The 22,094-nt window shown below is 34.9% G+C and overlaps 1 protein-coding gene across 1 annotated transcript in view; it reads right to left on the reverse strand.

Moving 5' to 3' along the window:
- The window catches only part of grm5a (glutamate receptor, metabotropic 5a), a 28,452-nt gene that overhangs the window by 3,799 nt on the left and 2,559 nt on the right, over nucleotides 1-22,094 (reverse strand). Inside the window, 7 exon segments of the mRNA XM_058789769.1 lie at nucleotides 3,308-3,326; nucleotides 3,329-4,246; nucleotides 8,297-8,423; nucleotides 9,061-9,229; nucleotides 9,438-9,684; nucleotides 11,002-11,237; nucleotides 16,551-16,800. Coding sequence (XP_058645752.1) covers nucleotides 3,308-3,326; nucleotides 3,329-4,246; nucleotides 8,297-8,423; nucleotides 9,061-9,229; nucleotides 9,438-9,684; nucleotides 11,002-11,237; nucleotides 16,551-16,800 — 1,966 coding nt within the window.

Genomic DNA, 22,094 nt, shown 5'->3' on the forward strand with positions numbered 1-22,094 from the left:
ATTATACCCAAAAATTCTTCATACAGTGGACAGTAAAACTGATAAAAATTTAGGACCAAAAATTATTCAGTCACTTTGACCTGATGTTTTGCTTAAGTGCTTTTTCTTTAATTGCTAATGTGACAAAATTAAGCATTGCTTGGTAATTGGTTGACCTAAATTGGTATTATCTAATTGTGTACATGAATTTAACAGCTGACAGCTATTCAACCTATTTCATTAAATAACTTTCTATCTAAGTTATCTGACATTATCAAGATTATATTTTATTGCCATTTTCTAAACTATAGCGAATAAACTGTGATAATGTGAGATAATATTACAAATATTATATATATATATATATATAATATAAAAATATATGTACAGTGCCCTCCACTAATATTGGCACCCTTGATAAATATGAGCAAAGGCGGCTGTGAAAATAAAAAACCTGCATTGTTTATCCTTTTGATCTTTCACTCAAGAAATTCACATAATTTTAACCTATCATTGAAGTAAAACAATTGAAAGTGGGGAGAAAATCTCATGATGAAATAAATGTTTTTCTCCAATGAATGTTGGCCACAATTATTGGCGAATAATTGAAATTGCATGAAATTGCATATATTACAATAAGCATGAAATTGTCCAGCCATGACTTCCTGTTCAACAGGATTATAAATATGAGGAACACAAAGGCCAAATTCCCTTAATCATCTATCACAAGGAGTAAAACCTAAGAATTCTGACATGCAGAACAAGATTGTTGAGCATCAAAAAATAGAAAGTGGCTGTAAGAAAAGAGTTAAAGCATTGAAAATCCCCATTTCCACCATAAGGGTAATAATTAAGAGATTCCAATCAACTAAAGATGTAAAAAATCTGCCTGGAAGAGGACATGTCTATATCGTCCTAATGCACGGTGAGGAGGAGAGTTTGAGTGGCCAAAGACTCTCCAAGGATCACAGCTGGAGAATTGTAGAGATTAGTTGAGTATTGGGGTCAGAAACCTAAAAAAAAAAAAAAAAATCAACCATCCCCTACGTCACCACATGTTGTTCGGGAGGGTTTCAAAGAAAATTCTCCTCACTCATCCAAAAACAAACTTCAGCAAATACAGTTGTCAGACACGACTGGAACTTCAAATGGCACTGGCTTTTATGGTCAGATGAAACTGAAAAAAGAGCTTTTTGGCAGCAAACACTCAAGATTAGTTTAGTACAAACAGGGATAAAAAAAGTACCCCATGTCCACAATTAAATATACTGCTGGATCTTTAATGTTGTGGGCCTGTTTTTCTGCCAGAGGTCCTGAACATCTTGTATATATCAATATATCAATTGAATAACTATCTGCCTTTAAAACACAGAAAATTAGACTACATTTATGGACTTTAGTATGGATTTATTCAGGCCACAGAATCACCTTTTTTAAAACGGTGAAGAGAGACCATCCTCACAATGCTGCTACAACCTTGCTAATGTGTAACACTACAGCTTAAAGGCAAGAGAGAATAGATCCTGCTATTAGCCATTCCAATCCATCCATTCTAAGCGCAATTACCACCCTCATCCAATCCTGTACGTCAGACAGGAAATCTCTAACTTCACTTCTCCTAATGCACCTGGGGATCCATCGACCCAAATGTGCGTAACTCCGGAGTTGCTCCAGGAATGATTCACAGGCATACAGGGTAATTGGTTGGGGCTTTTTTTTTTCTCTTTCGAGGGGAATATTGACGGGTTTTTTATGTGCTAAAATATGCTCAGTTGGGGAGTTGATTCATTTTCAGTCTAAACTCATTTTCATCCTCAAAAGCAAACCTTTGGCAGGCATTACTGAGAGGTAAACAGATTTAATGTGAGCTTTATTTATTTATATATTTATTTTTCAGAAGCGGCTTCTTCTGCAACTGAGAGCAGTGACTGCACATCATCTTCTTATAAAGAAGTAAAAATAAGGATTTTCAAAACTGACATGAAAAAGAATTGACATATCATGCCTCATTATCCTTCAATTTATTCACTGTGAATCCAATTAAACCAAAGAGTTTAAAAGAAGAATAAAGAAAAAATATGTTTGTCAATTCCCAACCTTAGAGAGCTGAATAAAATAATCTCAATTCCGAAATGATTATCAAACATTTATTGTAACCTTTCATACAGGGTTATCATTGACTAAAACTAATACTAATATTTTTGGTAATTGTAAAAAACTGGGTGAAAAAACAACAACAACAACAATTAATGTGAAAAAAAATTATAAATAAATATTATAATATTAATAAATAAATATTAAAATTAAATTAAATATTATACATATTAAAATATTAAGAAATACATATTAAAAATAAATATTAGATGAAAAAAACTAAAATAAACTAAAAATGAATTACCCCTTAAAGGGATAGTTCACCCAAAAACGAAAATTTGATGTTTATCTGCTTACCCCCAGGGCATCCAAGATGTAGGTGACTTTGTTTCTTCAGTAGAACACAAATGAAGATATTTTAACTCAAACTGTTGCAGTCTGTCATATAATGTCAGTCAATGGTACCCATGGCTTTGAGAGAAAAAAAAACATACACAGACAAAACCAAATTAAACCCTGCGGCTTGTGACGATACATTGAGGCAGATTTATAAGTGCATTACCAGCACCTATCTCTCAAATGGACCATTGACACTATCTACAATCTCAATTAGGAGTGTCAATGGTCCATTTGAGACATAGGTGGCAGTAATGCACTTATAAGTCTGCAATCCGCCATAAAGCAAGAAGAAGAAGACGACGCGTCAGGCGCCGGCTGTTGTGAACGCGCTCAGGACAGTTAGACATGTATAAATACATCTACATCTAAAGACCTCAATGTATTTGTTTTGTGTCTAAAGACATCAAATGAGTCACAGGGTTTAATTTAGTTTTGTCTGTGTATGTTTTTTTTTTCTCTCAAAGCCTTGAGTACCATTGACTGACATTATATGAGTGACAGACTGCAACGGTTTGAGTTAAAAATCTTTGTTTATGTTCTACTGAAGAAACAAAGTCACTTACATCTGGAATGCCCTTGGGGTAAGCAGATAAACATCAAATTGTCATTTTTGGGTGAACTATCCCTTTAATAGTAATATTAAAAAAAGAAAAACAAATAAAATTGACAAACATAAACATAAAATTGTTAAAATTAAAACTAAAAATATAAAAAAATATGTAAATTGTATATAAATTTATATACAATTTCTTATCATTTATTATAAAACTGTAATAGTATATAAAAAAATACTAAAATATAAATAAAACTAAAATAACACTGGCCTCATACTGACCTGACAGTGTCTGTTGCAGACCTCGTCGTCTGAACAGGTTAGCCAAGCTGCTAGACCGGCTAGCGGCCGAGGCAGCTTTCCCATCACCCACGTGCATCCTCACAACCGTCGACGTGGTGAAAGCACTGCGTACGTTCCTCTCAGGTTTGGCCAACATGATGTAGACTTTGGGCACAAACATGCAGCACAGCGCAGTGGTAGCGCTGAGGCTAACGGAGAAACACATGGTGATTATCTTGTAGTTTGACCCGAAATAAATTGGCACGAAAGCCAGCCAGATAATGCAGGTGGTGTACATGGTGAACGCGATGTATTTGGCCTCGTTGAAATTGGCAGGGACGTTGCGGGTCTTAAAGGCGTAGAAGGTGCAGCTGAGAATAAGCAGACCATTGTAGCCCAGCGGCGCCACCACTCCGAGCGTGGTGGTGTTGCAGATGAGGTGCACCTCACGTATGGACGGATAGTCGTAGATCACCTGCGGAGGTTCCATGATGAAGAGTGCCACGATGATGCCCAGCTGAATCAGGATCAGGACGAAGACGATGACCAGCTGGGCGCAGGCGCTCATGAAACGAGGCTTCTTGGTGCAGATCTTCTTCTTGCTGCCGGCAAGGATGCGAGCGATGCGGTTGGTCTTGGTGACCAGGGCCGAGTAGCTCATGGCCGGCGAGAGCCCAATTCCCAATCTCTGCAAGTAACAGTAGGCCACGTGCGGTTTGGCGATGAGGCAGAATGTACACAGGTACCCCAAACAGATGCCAGCTAGGATGATGAAGCACAGCTCCCTGCTGGAGGACTTCACCACCGGCGTATCGTGGAACCTGATGAAGACTAAAGTGACGAAGATGGTGGAGAGCAGGCCAAGGCAGGCGAAGACCACGGCTGCGATTGGCTCAGGATCTCCCCACAGAAGGTACTGCACCGGGATTGGCTCACAGCCTGAGGGACATGAATTTGAGATGTTAATGTAATTAGTAGGGCTGATTTAACATGTTAAATGGAAAAAAGAATTATGCATTAGAAGTACTTTGGAAATGTAATAGGTTACAGATTACAAGTTACCCTATTTAAAATGTAATAAGTAGTGTAACTTTCAATTACTTATTAAAGTAATGTAACTAATTAAATTTGATTACTTTTCAAAATTTCTCACAAATGTTTTTAACTGTTAAAGGCCCGCTCACACCAACGACGATAACGATATAGTTCTAAAAATCATTCTCAATATTAAAAAAATAGACGAGTCCACACCACAACTATAACGATAAAGGCACAGAGAAACGATATCGTTGGAATCACTTTCAGAACGTTTTTTTCCAGCTGATGAACAATACAAACATTGACACCCAATCAGAATCAATCTTGTTATAATGAGCTCGAGAATTTAAAACAGCAGACACACATGCGTTGAGAATAAACAGATGATACTGTTCGCTGGTGTGGACGCTAATATCATTATCTTTATAGTTATCGTTCTTGGTGTGAACGGGGCTTTAATCATTTGGAAACATTTAAAGCAGGCAGGGTTAACCTTACAGTAGTACTCAACACTGATTACTGTCAGACTTTCAAAATCCTTCTTCACTAGAATTAATATTACAATAATTGAATTTTAAAGCACAGTCAGCACAAAATTATACTTTACTTTGAGATTGTTCCGAGGTTAAATACAGATTTAAAATCATAATAAGAAAACTTTGCATAGCTATAACAGGAAAAACGGGCATCTAACAACGCCTTGAAAAAAAAAAAAACAGTTAATCTTAAACAAATAAATAAAGCATATGTAAACCCAAATAGGAAATATTTTAAAGCAAATGGTTTATGGTGTCTCATATTTTAAAGCAGTCAATGCAATTTGGGAAAGAAATCAATCATATCTGTATGTGTGTGAAAATATCCAGTTGTAACCCCCTTTGCAGGTAACTGTAACAGATTACAATTATATTTGTTTTGGGTAACGCTTTATTTTAAGGTGTCCTTGTTACACGTTGCATGTACTTACTATTGTAATAAAAATTAATTATGCATAATTATATGCAAGTAACCCCAAACCCAATCCTAACCCTAACCATATAATAAGCACATGTCGTTAATTAATGTTATTCAGTACTTAAATGTATAATTATACTGTAACAAGGACACCTTAAAATGAAGTGTAACATTATTTTGTAATTAAATTACAAAATTCAGTGACATGTAACGGAGTTACGGCAGTATTTCCAAACAAAGCCACAGCAGAACTGTTTTGCATTTCTTCAGCAACACACAGTGGTGTTTCGATACTGAATGAGTCCACGTTTTTAAACTAATGAAGTAAGCCAATGATTCATTGACCCATTCATGAAGACAGTCACTTGCTTAGTTTGTGAATGAATCAGCTGTTTGAACAAATCAGTTGAATGAATGACTGAATGACTCACTCATTAAGAAAAAACCTACTGGCGATTTTAGTTTCTGATTGGGAGTATCATTTAATTTCTTTTAATAATTGAATTTTTTCAATATTTAAAACCATTTATTATCATTATTTATGCAATGTTGAATATTTCATTTGGTCACACTTTATTTTAAGATCCAATTCTCGCTATTAACAAACCATTAACTTTGACTTTTGCCTCAATAAATCCTAATTTACTGCTTATTAATAGTTAGTAAAGTAGTTGTTAAGTTTAGGTATTGGGTAGGATTAAGGATGTAGAATACGATCATGCAGAATATGTGCTTTATAAGTTCTAATAAACAGCCAACTTGTTAATAATAGGCATGCTAATACGCAACTGGTTAATAGTGAGAATTGGTCCCTATACTAAAGTTTTCATTTTATTAATTAGATTAAAAAGTTGAATCACTCAACAGCCCTAGAAATAAGGCATTACTACGATTTGCTCCTGGAACTTCAAATAAAATGTTTCCACTTCAGGGGTTGTAATTATACTGCATAATCTATGTGCAATGCAAAACACTAATTTAGCTAGTCGGTATATGGCCTATGTCTATGATCATTTAGAATCACTGATGTATGACATTAAAAATTGTACAGAGAACATCCATCATTATGCAGATAACACAGTAAAACTAGAGGCTGAATTACCGTACAACTTTATAAAACAAAAAAAGAAAATGTGCAAAAATAAACAAAACCATCCGTTCAACCAAGCACCATGCATTATGCATTAGAGGCTGACAAACAAGCGCTGATATATTTAGCATGTGTGATTTGCATCAACAGACAGTGAATGAGGATGAAACTAAGTCTTGGTTTGGATAGCTTTTAATGATGTTGGTCAAATAACACTGGAGGTTTGGTTTGTTTTTACAGATCAGATTCACAAACTAACAACACCAAGAGCTACTCTGGAAAGTGACGATTCTGATTATCAAAGGCTTTTGTGAAAGTGCCTTTAGGGCAAGTGGGCGTACTCGGCAGCCATATTTGTAATGCCCCTGGGCAGCTATTTTTAGTCATGCTCTGAAATCTCAGTAAATGTCTGTCGAAATTACACTTCAATAACATGTTTCAATCAGGAATAAAATATGATACCAGCTGCACAAATAAGCTGTGTTTCTTAAGCACTAAAAACAGCATTTTTGAGGCTGGTCCAGCTAAAAAAAAAACTGGCATTAATGCTCATATTTGAGTATAAACATGAACACTTTACAATAAGGTTCAATTCATTAACATTAGTTTGAATCAACATAATTAGTTTGAATTAAAAGAATTATGAATCATAAACTCACGATGACCAACAATTTTTACAACATTTATTAGATCAGGGATTCCCAAACTTTTTGTCATCTGAACCCTTTCGAAAAAAATGTTTTCTTGAAGTATTTCAGAATATTTTCTTGAAGTACCCACTGATATTTTAAGTAAATATTTCAGTAATGTAACAACAAATTTTCATGTTCACAGTTCTCTGAGGTTAATAGTCATATGACTTGCAGGTAAACAATTATTATTATTATTATTATTATTTTGGTATAAAGTGTTTTTTATTTTATTTTTTTGTTTTGTTTTTATTTTTTAATTAATAATTTTAATTTTCATTTTACATTTTTATTATTTAATTAACTATAACATTTTCATCAACCCCCCTTTTTGGAAACCAAGATTAACACTACATTAATGTTAAATTATGAATGTACTATTGTTTATTATTAATTCACGTTCATTCATTTACTAATGTTAATTTATACAACTCAGAAATTTTAAACTATGTAGAAATTAACATTAACCAAGATCAATAAATGTGTTTATTATTACTAATATAGCTCATTGTTACTTCATGATATCTAATGCATTAACTAATGGTAAAGTATTGGAGATTATTATGAAGTGCTACTGTTTACTCTTAAATATGAGCATTAGCATATATGCAGATTTGCTGAACCAGCCTGAAAAATACAGTTTTTAGAGCGAGTTGAGCTTAAAAAAAGCTACTGGATATTTTTTAAGTAATTTTAACATTTTAATTTCTCTGTTATAGAGTCTTTGTCTTTGTACATTGAATAAATGCTGTAAACACTAGTTTAAAATCCAAAAACTACTACGTTAAAAAAGAACTGCAGGTACTCAAACTCAAAACCACCTGCTACTAAATGTTGAAAATTGGCATTAAGGCTCTTGCATGAACAGCAGAGCGGCCTCGGCTCTCAGTAATGTATTACATGCTGAGAGACTGCTGCTTCAGGGCTTACGCTTGACAGCAATTCTGGAACATTCTGATGGGGACCCCCGCCAAGTCCAAATCTCTGTTTTTGGCATTAAGTTGCCATGGTCCAGATTCTCAAATAACGCTCTAAGAGATAAATGGGTCTCCAATGTTATTCCGTGACCCAGATACTTATATCACACACTGCTGTATGAGATGATAAGCTTATGTGGCTGGTCTGAGAAGTTTAGAATCATGGGTAAACGATGGCTTTGACTTGTGGATGAACTACAAAAAGAACTACATTTTGCTCTGAAGGTGGATGTAGATTCACCTGTGAGGTCATCTGTAGGCCAGGATCCAAGCTCACACATACGGCAGGTGTATTCATCAAACACAAACTCGTTTTCTTTACACGGAGTGCAGGTCCAGCAGCAGCTCACCTCACCCTTACGGATAACCTGGGGTGGTCAGAACAGAGGTCAAGTTATGTAAGTTATAGATTTCTGTGAAGAAAATACTTGCTCTCAAAGCCGCCACCACAATGCCAAAGTGTTGTGGGTGGTTGCAGTGCACTGCTATGTGGTTGCTACAGTGTTCTAAGTGGTTTTTAGTGCATTGCTGTGTGGTTACTAAGGTGTTTTCAGTGGTTGCCATGTGGTTGCTAAGGTGTTGTGGGTGCCTTAAGTTCTACCTCCAAGTTTATATGAAATGGATGTTAGAAAAGCATATTATAATGATTTCTGAAGGATCACGTGACACTGAAGACTGGAGTAATGATGCTGAAAATTCAGCTTTGCATCAAGGAACAAATTACATTTTAAAATATAATAAATACAAAATAGTTTTTTGATTTTTAAAAATATTTCACAATATTACTGTTTTTTTCTGTATTTTTGATCAAATAATTGCAGCCTCAGTGAGCATAAAAGACTTTCAAAAACATTAACAAATCTTACCAGCCCCAAACTTCTGAATTGTAGTGTATAATAAATACACACATATACACTTAAATAAAACACATTTAATTTCAAAACACATATACACTGACATAACACACATTTTCTCCTAAAAAGATTGCTTTACTGCCTTTTTCACCTTTATCTGAGCTTTTTCACAGGGATCGCTGCACACCGATCTTATGATGGCACTGCTGTTGGCCCAAATCTCCTCGTCATCCATCTTCAGCCCACTGTTGTCCCAGCTGCCCACGTGGATATAGCTATAGTCCTCCTCACTCATCTGTTTAAAGTTCATGATTTCATACCTGGAAAAACACACATAAAAGCACTGTTATGGGAGTGAAACGGTTAACCCAGTATCATTCATGTTTTGCTTATAAAGCCATTCAGTCTGAAGGAAGGGATTTTTGAAAATCACAATGACATCAACAAGAGATTGTTTTTATTCTCTTTGAAAGGAGTTTAGAAGCACATTCTGACTTGTGTTTGGAGTAGAATATGAATGATTCCTACCTCCCTGGGGAGTCTCCGTTCTCATCAAACAGCACTACTTCTCCCGAGACGCCAGTGAAGTTTGTCCTCATGAGGAATTCTAAGAGTTTACCTCCATCAATCGGCCGCATGGCTTCACACAGGCCTGCATAGCCGGGACACAGAGACTTCTGCATGGCGTTCAGGCCGTAAGCCATAGAGTAGATGGCATTGATCACAAAGCCCATCTTCGTGTCCTGAGCGTACTGGTGTCTGAGGGACTCTTTCTCTATGAGATGTTGTAGTGAAAACAAACAACAGAACAAACAATGTATTGAGTTGTAAAGACACTTTTTGTAATATCTATTCAGTGCTTTCATCTGCCACAGTAAAGTCTTTGTCCACATTATATTTTTGTTGATTGATAGATTCATTATTAGATAGATGAACAAAAGGACGGATAGACAAATAGATGAAGTAGTGGAATGACAAATGGATGGCTAGATGAATAAATTAGGAATACTTGAATTAACAGATGAATTGATGAAAATGAAAGACTGATAGATGGATGCATGAGTAGATGAAGCAGTGGAAGGACAAATGGAAGAATAATGGATGAATAGATTGACAGATTGATGATGTATATTTGAATGAATGGATGAAATCGTGGAATGAAAGACGGATGATGGATGGATGGATGGACAAATAGATGAAGTAGTGGAAGGACAAATGGATGGATGGAGGGAAGGATGGGTGACTGGATGGATGGATGATGATGAATGAATAGATGAATTGATGGAATGAAATATTTGGATGTATGGATGATTGGATGGATAGATATATAGTGGAAATACAAATGGATGAATAGATGAAAGAATATATTGACTCATTGGATGGATGATCTATACATGAATGAATAGATGAAATGATGGAATGAAAGATTGATGAATGGATGGATGGATGGATGGTTGAAAAACAGACAAAACATTGGAAGAATGGATGGATGGATGGACGGGCGAATAGATGAAATAGTGGAAGGACAAATGGATGAATGATGAATAGATGAATTGATGGAATGAAAGATTTGGATGTATGGATGAATGGATGGATAGATAGATAGTGGAAAGAGAAATGGATGTATAGATGGATGAATATATTGACAGATTAATGGATGGATGATGTATACTGTACATGAATGAATAGATGAAATGATGGAATGAAAGTTTGATGGATGGATGAAAAACAGACAAAGTATTGGAAGGAATGGATGTAAAGAGGAACAGATCGGCAGACTGATGGATGGATGATGAATAGATGGAATGAGAGACTGATGTATAGATTTTTAAATTTTTGATTGATGGATAGTTGGATGGATGAATGGATGAATGAGTAAATTAAATAGTGGAAGGATAGATGATTGAATGAATGAAGAACAGTTGAATGAATAGATAAGCTGATAGGTGGATGGGTGGATGGATGGAGAGATGGACACACAGACAAACCGATATAGAGAGAGGATGGATGAATTGATGAAAGGACATCCAGATAAACTGTCCCAAACTCGTGTAAGCTGTGGTGAGTTCATGTGAGCACATCTTCCACTCACTGGTGCAGGTCTTGTTGTATTTGGTGCTCTCTTGAGGATGTCCCTTCAGCCGGCACTGGAAGCGGTGCTGCCAGAACTCAAGGAACCAGGGGTCCCGGAGGTTTGTGTCTGGCTGCAGGTTCAGGTAGTAATCATCGAACCACGTGACGTAAGCAGACTGCAGCTTGATAGTGATTCCCCCTGCTGCCTCCCTCTGGAAGCCGTCAGTGACATCATAGCGGTCCGCCCAACCATCGCTGCAAAGAGTACAAGAGACAAGTGAGTAATGAATGGCTTTTATATAGAACAAACCCCCTTGAGAGACAGTCAGGGAGCCTCCCGGTCCAAACTGACCCACATAACAGGCAAGGCCCAGTAGTTATGACCAGGTTACTCTATGAATTAGGTCTTGAGGACACAGCTGGCCAGTATTTCATAGTGACAGGCTCATAATAAACCTCTCCATGAGATATATGTGCTCCAAATCTTCGCCATTAAGCATCAAAGGGATCTTTGGATGACAACAGACGAGTTTTACCTTCTCCTTTCATACAAACACAAGAAAAATAAACTACACTTTTCAGCGTCCACTGCATCTATATGTTCTTGAACACATCCTAAACTCATAGCGCTAAATGTTATACAACTCAGCAGTGTGGGCGGTATCATTTTTGTTCTCATGGTAGGTAAGGAGAGGCTTTCATAACTTGTCCTTGGAGGCAAAAGCAATGGGAGGGAAGCATAGAGGAGCATGTTAGTAGCAGCTTGAATCATCTCATGGAAAAGAGCTGAACAGCTCAGTAAACCCACACACTGACCCCAGCAGGTCAGCCTCCCTCTGCCCACTGCCGCTGCAGGAAAACTTAAAAAAAGACAACAAAAATGCCAAAGCAAAGGCGCTACTGCCTTTACAAAGATGTCTGACAGCATTTTAGAGCACATTAACATTAGGGTTGGGCGAATATTTGCCATATGCATTTGATATGTTGATATTTACCAAAAAGTAGGACATTTCTCGCTTGTTCTTTGTGCTATGAGAGCACTAAAAGAGAGATATCTTACAGTACATCTTATTTAAACCTCAGTAGAAAATGTGCAGATTGAATTTGACTCATTTTCAATCATCTTTTGAACTGTTAGTTTAAATGAATAAGTTCAAAAATACTGATTCAGTGATTTGTTTGTGTCGGTATGCAAAGATGTTTATGGAATCATTCAAATAAATCCAGCCCAATGCAAACACAATAATAACATCACGAATATCATCAGAAGTCTGGAAAATGTTGAGAACTTTTTGGTAAAGTCTTATGTGCTTTATAGTGAACTAGTCACTATATGACTGCTGTTAGATTTCATAAATAGTCTTAAAAAATAAAAATAAAAATAATAATACTTTTACCTGTGCAACAGATAATTAATTAATGATCAGTTTTGAAATAATTTTTTATTGTTTACACTTTACAATAAGATTCCATTTGTTGACATTAGTTAACTACATTAAATAAATATGTGAACTAACAATAAAAAAACTTAAAAAGCATTTATTAAGTAAAGTTAATATTAATTTAAACATTCACTAACACATTATTCAATTCAAAAGCTGTACTTGTACCTGAGCTAACATGAACTAACAAAGAACAGTTGGAATGTTATTAATTAACGTTAAATACCGTAACAAATGTGGTACTCATTATTAGTTATTGTTAGTTAATGCAGTAACTAATGTAAAACAATGGTACCTTATTACAAAGTGTTACCTTTTTTAATTCAACCAGATGTGGTCAGGTTTTATAGCATGAAAAATGACTAAATCTGGATTTAGAGAGAATTTAAAAAAAATAGTAATAATAATTATATAATGTTTCTATGCTTTATAGCGTTTCACAAAAAGAAAAAAATATGTCTGTGGGCGTTTCACGTTTTGGAATCTACACGGATCACAGTTTTAATCTGTTAACAATTAGCCCACAGAGGAATAACACACACACGTTTATGTGGGAAGCTGCTGTATTAAGGACAGAAAATAATATCAGGTTTACACAAACAAATGCTGCAAAGAAGCTGCAAAGTGAAACTGATGATTAAATTATGTTACCTTTTTATCCATCCCCAGCGGCGAGGGGAGTCAGATCAGCCCTCATCAGCAATAGATCAGCTCTTGTGCACACTTCACTGATGAACATTTTGACAGATAATACAATAGAATACAATAGTGTCCTCACACTCACTTGAGACAGATGGCTGGGCACAGTCTGCAAACTGCTCATTAGTAAATAATTGAAAGTCATTCAGTTGTGAAACGGAGGAGCCTGGACATCACTGTTTCCATGGCTGTCAATAGGCTGCTGAGTGGGGATGTTGACAAACAGCCTTTGGTAACAATTGTTTTTGTAAGAATCAACTCATACTGCAGTCCCATATGCCAATAAAAAATACCATATATATTTTTTAAATGTATTGTAGATATATTTTTACAATCATATAAAAATGGCCTTTTTTTTTTTTTTGCTAATGTACATTTTACATAAATATATATTCCTTATGCTTTAGTTACGCATATTTGTTGGACATTTGTAAAATATATTTTAAATATTATTTTTTATTTATATTGTCCAAATAAAAAAAAACTCCATTTACCAAAAATGTTTAATACTGGTGAATTAATATTAATATTTTAATTTTGGAAATTTATTTTCATGCCCCTTGAAATACATTTTGTAATATATTTTGGCATTACAAACAAAATCTATTTTTTATTAGAAGATTGCACTGTATTTTAAATATTTTGCTAATAATATATTGGTAATTTTAACTAATTTTCAATGAATTGAATCAATGAATTAATGCTAAATAAAGCAAAAACGCATGCACCAAATCAGAAAGCAACCAATATACCAAAGAAAGCACATGGAGTTTTTTTGTTATTGTCTTGAGACACTTTATCACTTTTGTAGCCACATAAAGATCAAGAAACTGGAACAGAGACACAGTGGCCATATTCTCACTGAACCAAAGAAAAAAACTCAACATTCGCCACCTTCCCTGGAGCTGGTGTCTGACACCTCATCAAACACACACACACACACACACACACACACACACAAACTCGGTCAACCACTCATGCACACGCAAACACATCTCACCCACGCATACACACACACACACACACACACACACACTGGCAGTGGCACCCCCATAAACATGGCATCTTCTCTCAGCACATCCAGGCTGTGTGGAATGCCCAGAGGCCCAGAATAAAGACCATGACACCATTTTCTGAAATAGATCCTCTTTAAATATTCAGAAACTACATAAATAAGCAAAATATAGGCCCCTACCACAGAACAAATCAACCGGCCTGTTAAACTTCACCAAAACAATGATTTTCCAGATGCATACTTTGATGTCATCTGGTTCTAAAGTTATTAAAAAGAGCTGATCTCAAAATAATGGAGTTTGTTTGGGCATTGTAAATATACCCCAAAATCATTTAAAGAGTGCACTTCATAAATTATTATTGGATATATGAACAGATTACATCAAAATTCAAAATATCACAAAAATGTTTTATGTTTTTAAAAAAAAGTTTTTTTCCCAAACATTTTGAAACATTATTGGTGATTTGTTATTGAATATTATAAATAAATAAACAAACAAACAAATAAATAATGATGCTCATCATATGCCATCAGCATTTTGCAAAAAAAACCGTTTCACGTTTTGGAATCTACACGAATCACTGTTTTAATCCGTTAACAATTAACCCACAGAGAAATGACACATGCACGTTTATGTGGGAAGCTTAAGGACAGAAAATAATATCAGATTTATGCCAACAAATGCTATTTATTTGGCATATGTTTCAAAATATTTTGTTGAATAAAACCACTTAATTTACACCTTGCCATTTTTTAGGTTTCAACTGATATATTAGTAATTGTATTTTTTCCTCTCATTTCCATTTAGCAGAAGGTGAAGTAAATTTATTGTAAGCTCAAAAAAGCAAAAAACGACACACTTCACCTCTAAAAGTTTATAAAACACGTCCACCAATGAGTGAACGTCTAATTATCCAACCGAAGAAACCCTGAACAGAAGCAGAAATCGGAGGGATTATTCTTAGTTTAATATCTCAAAGACATAATACATTATTTCAGTCCGTAATATCCATAAGCGATTTATTAATGGAACAGCCAGAACTGAATTGGGGATGAAGCTAAAAATAGGTAATTTAGTTGTCACACTCCAGGAGATTAAAAATGGGAAGAATCATTTCTTACTTCATTTGACACTATGAATAGCACGTGCAAATTTTTCAAGATGTCGATGCCTAGTCAAACTATTCTTCTCACAGGATCTGTCACATACAATTATCTTTTTGTCAGTCATTGAATGGTGAATTAGTAATCTTTCACAAATAACTGAAGCGTCTCTGATGTCTTTCTCCGATGAGAAGAAAACCTATTAGGTAAAGTTGACGTGTGTAAGAGTGTTTAAGAGACCATCTGTACTTGTAAAATCAGATCCAGCATTACAGAATTACTTTGGTGTGACTGAACCTCTCAAGTCCTCATTACAGAATCAACAGGCTTACTCAAGACATTATCATAACATGACTCAAGTGCCTATCACTGAAATAAACATAAATCACATACCTTGCTTCAGCAGTGGATGACTGTGATGGTGATGATGATGATGATGGTGATGGCAACATTTGTGGTGATAACAGACAGAAAGAAAGCCTTGCTTCCATGTTTTGATCCATCTTGATTTTGTCTCTCACACACACACACACACACACACACACACACACATGCACACACACACACACACACACAAGCAAAGAGATGTAGATGATGATTAACAGGTGTAGGTGGACATTCAAAAGGTATCTTTGAAATACCTACAGATTTGGCTCATGGCACAACCCTGTCTGACTCACAATCTCTGGAAAAAGCACTAAATGAACACAAGATAACATGCAGTAAAGAAGATGCAGAAGAAAGGGGTGACTGGGGCTAGTTGTCACACTGGGAAGTCATCACATGAGGTACATCTCAGTAACTATAAGGTTTTGAATTTGATTTGAATTTGAAACTTGAATCAATGTAATATACACCATATAATATGGCAACATGCCCCAAGGAAACTTTTTCCTGGGCAATTACAGTGAAATATTTTAATTGGATAGTCATGACTCTATGGTATGTGTCTAAACAGAATATACAATTAAAAAACAAATATTCTCAAAACAAATTGTACCCTTGAGAAATAGTCACTGGAGTAAAACATGTGGCAACTTCCCTCCGTCTCCTCTACAATATTTCCCAAGTATGCTAGTTGTTTTTTCTGCTGCAGTAAGTGTTATAGATGTACAGTAAGCTTTTCTAAAACACCACCTACATTTTGAGGGGGAAAAAAAACAAGATTTGTTTTCTGAACCTGCCAAGAGTGCTTGCCACAGCTCACAGGCACAAATTCAGAAGTGTTTTCTTGCCGTTGCTTTGATAAGAAATGTCTGCTAAAAATATAAATCCATGTGCATAGAGTTCATATTTTGGGTAACTCACCTGCCAACCAACAGAAACTCTCCAACTAGGCGGCGGCGTCTCATGGCCATGAGGATACCACGTACGGTCATGCCCTCACAGAAACACGCCACCACACGAGCTTTGGGCAGGTGGCTCCTGAGCTTATCGAGAAGACGGTCGAAACTCTGTTCTCCAGCATTGCTGTAGATCTTGTCAGAATGGGCAATACAGATGCCCTCCTTTGCTGCCATGTCTTTGAAGGCCTCCATTCCACTCTCACCGTAGTTCCCTGAAAATTGAGAGATTGAATGATTTTTCAAAAACTTTGGGCCATCACACCATCATATCAGTTTCAGTTTGTGGATATTTAAAGGATAAAATCATTATATTATTATAAAATTAAAGTATTATATTATATTATTATTTTTTTTAATTATACTGTCTATAAATACATAATTATATTAAATATAATTTTTATTATAATTCTAATTAAACGTTTATTTAATAAAATAGTTATATCAAAAAATTTATTGTTTTTAATATAAATTAGCTTCGAATTTTACAGCTATAATGAAACTGTGACAGAAATGGCCATCACAAACGTCATTTTGATTGGTTCACAAAACAATCCACAGTGAAATGTGATTCTCAACCTGTTAAACTCGTGCTGATATGGCCTTATTAAAATCTTCAGCAGAATATGAAGAGCTGTAGGTGCTATACTCAGTCAGGAACAGCATACATTTCAGCTAACTCTCCCATATTTTATTCTCTTCATTAGTTCTTCTTATGTTTACAAATAAAATCTATCCAACTTTCTCATTATTACCATGACTTTACTGGGTGGGGCAGTTGGGGGGAGTAGTGAAACGCTTGGTACAGTAGATTGAACGCTAATTTTGAGGAATCATGGAAATTTTAATTTCTCGTGAAATGACCTTGTACTGCTGAACTGAAAGTAATTGAAATTGAAACATCAAATTTATGGCAAAGTCTCCCGAAAATATCATTTATGTTCTACAAAAGTGTCCTTTTCTGTGCTTTGTTTCCTGAATATATTCAGTAAGAAATAAAAACAGATTTCACTTTTTCATGCTTTGAAAAACTAATGAAAAACAGGCCATGGTGCCCCTCTTTCATAAAGCGTCAGGGGTAAACTCCCCCAATTTACATAAAAATCAGGTCACCTACTTTTGTGTGAGGAATGTTCCCAGTCTTCACACATTTCATGAGGTGCGAATTTGATACAATTGCAAAGATGTCTTGATAAAGAGCAAACATACGCCTTCATTTCACTCAAATACAGTAAATTGACTTTCACCTATTTTTCCAAATCAATGCACAAGCATCCTAATTACACCCGAGATTATGAGTTCTGATAATGGAAATTACGAGGATTAAAACAACATTCACAAGATCATTCCAGTGATGGAGCTTTGCTAAAAAATATTAGGAGTGAGCGTAGTGGTTAACAGTCTGATCTCGTAACCTAAAGGTTGCAGGGTCAAATCTGGCTGAGGTGATATGTGAACTGTAAGGTCACTGAGATCCCATCACCATGACGTCCCAGAGGAAAACACTTAACCCCAGGTTGCTTTTAGCACTCCAGAGAGTAAGCAGTATCTGCAAGGTGAGAAATGTCCATTACTGTTTAGGAACTGTACCATGAAAATATGGAGGGCTTTTGCTAAAAATGCAGCAGAAATTGGTCATTTCTTGTATACAGTACATTTTCATGTACCTATCGATAAATGTCTCAGTATTATAATAACCATTCAAAAAGTTTGGGTCAGTAAGGTTTTTAAAAAGAAATTAACACTTATATTTATATTAATGCAATTATGCATTAAATTTATAGAAAGTGTTACAGAAATTAAATTTTAAATGTTTTTGCACTTTTTGTTCATCAGTGAATCATGGTTTCTATAAAACAATTAAGTAACACAGCTGTTTTGTTCATAATAATAAGAAATGTTTCTTGAGAAGCAAACCAGCACATTAGAATTTAATGTGACACTGAAGCTGAAAATTTGAATTTGCAATCAAAAAATATATTACAATAATATATCTTAATATTATAATAACATAATATATCTTAAATTATATTAAAACAGAAAACAGTTACTATAATTTTAATAAAATTTCATAATATCACTGTTTTTACTCTATTTTTAATCAAACACAGTGTCTAACCACAAACTAGTGTCTAAATGATAAAATGTGAAATATTCATATGAAATATTATTGTAACCCTTTTACTAACTTTAAATATTATTTTGCTATTCTTTAACTAACAGATGCAAATTAATGACATCACCATCCGTTTTTCTGATCCTCCATTTACTTCAAAATACAAGCATCAAGTATTAGCAATGAATTTGAAGGATTCTGTGATGTTTTGTGCTTTGTCTTACTCATGGGCGTCACTAGGCCATTTTTAGGGGGGCTTTAGCAAAATTTCTGCTCAGCCCCCCTAAAAATCTTGAGATTCTTCCCCTTTAAATTTCAAATGAAAACGGCAGCAGACTTCGGCTCCTCCCCATCTTTCTGTGCGTTCTTCAATCCACAGACTGCGGTGGCGCAGAGGAGGGGACAAGGTGTGTGTTTATCGATAGATTGTTATAATGTCTACATCTATGCAGTTCTTTGTCATAAATACAGTTTACAAAAAGTCATGGGAGAGCAATCGGTTTCCAATCAACTGTAAAGTTTTCGCTGCATTCACCACTCATCACACCACAGCTGTTTCCTTTAGCTTAACACATATAAACGCATACTTTATAAAACGATCACGTTATTGCTATTTTCATTTGAAAATTTAGCTTTCAATATAGAACATAATAATACAGTGCATGTGGCATTAACTACCATACAGTTATGCATAGAAATGATTAAAGACAGTGACAGACAGCACTCAGTCAGTGCACTCATTTTAATTGCATATCAGAGTGATTGACAGAGATTGAAACGTGTGTGTGTGTGTGTTTTGTATTAATTTAAAAAAAAAAAATTTTTATTGTTTGAATTGAATTTATGTAGAACGGTTCTACAATTTTTTGTACAAATTTTCAATCAGTTTTTTGTAAATATTCATTTATTTTTTATTATTATACGCTCATTGGGGGCCTAAAATGAAAATCCTAGAATCGCCCCTGGTCTTACTTTAGAAGATCTTGATCTGTTCGCTAGAACTACAGAAATCAGTATGATGATACCAAAATTTGAAAAAAAGAGAAGAATGGGAATTGCATTTACTGAGCAATATTTTCTATATTTAGCATCCTTGTTTTGTATTTCCATTGTGTAAATAATCAAGGGATAATTAATCAAATCTAAGAGCATAACCTATGCATAACTTGACTTGACTATCAAACACGTCTCATTCTTCATCTCTGTGAAGTCTTAGATTTGAGAAGTGTACTTCCAAATGCGCATGACTTCTTCTCTAATCTCTCTCCTCAGGGAAGATCTTCTTCAAATCTTTCCCTCCATTCCTCTGTGCCAGTTCGGTGAATTAATTCCCTCGCTGCACTCAAACTTCACTAGAACCTTCTGTCTCAGATAAAAATGGATATATAATTAAAAAAAATAGAGTTACATAATATTTTACAGGCATTTCATTAATAAAGGGCAGAAAACAAGTGGTCCTGTAATCCAAAAGGTTGGTCACAAGAAGCAATAACAAATGTGGGTAAAATGACCTCTGCACATAATAACCGAGATACCCTTGATGACCTCAACTTTTCTTTCCCTCCTACAGAGAGACAGACGCTGCAGCAGCGACAAGTCTTTAAACAGTGTGTTCACTCGCACAGGAAAATTCATTAAACGCCCACATACACTGAAAACAGAGCTAAAGATGTAAATGATCATCATGATCGCCTTTCAGCTAATGATTTCTGTTTGTTCTATGGTCTGTCATGAGGCCAAAAAAGGCCATAACAAAAGTGCAGCAGCAACACAATACATGAGCGTGTCTATTAACCATTCACTCTGTGTACGCTGTATGCAAAGCATCATGGGGTGTTTTCAAACATCAAAGAGACTCTTGAACATGATGAAACAACAGACAGACAAATCTGCAGAAAGGTACGATGCTGCTTGACAGATTGCCTGATTGACCTTAGTTTGAAAGGAAACTTTTGCATTTCAATCCCTTTAATAAAATACGTTTTTATAAAAAGACAGTAAACCTCACTACCATACACACAGCTTTCATTTACATACTTCTTCAGTAATTTCACTGGTTATTTTCATGTTAAACTAGGGCAAAAACACCTATTCTCCATTGGTGTTCAGCATGTTGATTGACAAGCTGGTTAAACACAAGTCAAATCAAATGTGACTACAAACATTTGTTCTATTTTATCAATAGAGCCCACAAATTACAAATTACATAATATGATATAATACAAATGGAGCTACAGATGCCAGCAAATGAATCAACATTATGGTGTATTTCAAGGCTCCTTGTTCTGTATGTGGGTGAAAACTGTGGTGGGCTCCATATTTAACTACCTGCTGGCAATTAACACCTGTCTGTGAGGTCATCAATCTTCTAGCCAAAACGCTCCAGTTTGTAATATTCAGTAAACAATGAAACAAGGATAATATTTAATAGTTAAGTAAAACCATGAACAACATTTGTCATTCCTTGAAATAAAACAGTAGATTAAATAAAATATATGTGATCTGGACCACAAAACCAGTTATAATGGTCAATTTTTTTTTGAAACTGAGATTTATACAGCATCTGAAATCTGAATAAATAAGCTTTCCGTTGATGTGTTAGGATCGGACAATATTTGGTCGAGATGCAACTATTTGAAAATCTGGAATTTGAGAGTGCAAAAAAATCTAAATATTGAGAAAATCGCCTTTAAAGTTGTTCAAATGAAGTTCTTAGCAATACTTAATATCAAAAATTAAGTTTTGATATATTTTCAGTAGGAAATTTATAAAATATCTTCATGGAACATGATCTTTACTTAATATCCTAATGATTTTTGGCATAAAAGAAAAATTGATCATTTTGACCCATACAATGTTTTGTTGGCTATTGCTACAAATATACCCCAGCGACTTAAGACTGGTTTTGTGGTCCAGGGTCACATATATATATATATATATATATATATATATATAAAAAACTATTTATAATATATACTGCCTGAGTTAGTAATATACAGTAAAGTTTGCACCCAGGTTACTATTTAATATTCATTAGTTAAAACCAGTGAAAACTGTTTTGTTACTTGAATTTGAACTTATTAAGATGAACTTGAAGTTATTAAGAAAATGTAAAACTATAAGATATACAGTATATTATATAAAAAACTGCAATTGCTAAAACATAACTCCCTTTAAAAGGAAAAAAAAAAGAGAGAGACAAAAAAAACAAACAAATTCAAACACTAATAAGATAAAATCTCAGTGGTACTAAATAGCATTGCTATGTACATTCAAGATATAAAGTTTGACGTAATGCATGGTGTTAAATCTTTTGTCACCAAGTGTAATAAGTACATAAAATGATTAGCAGATGCCTGGATCTTGACTACAAGTGGCACATGCTGCATCAGA

Source organism: Onychostoma macrolepis, chromosome 10, assembly GCF_012432095.1.
Source record: "Onychostoma macrolepis isolate SWU-2019 chromosome 10, ASM1243209v1, whole genome shotgun sequence".
Classification (NCBI taxonomy): Eukaryota; Metazoa; Chordata; class Actinopteri; order Cypriniformes; family Cyprinidae; genus Onychostoma; species Onychostoma macrolepis.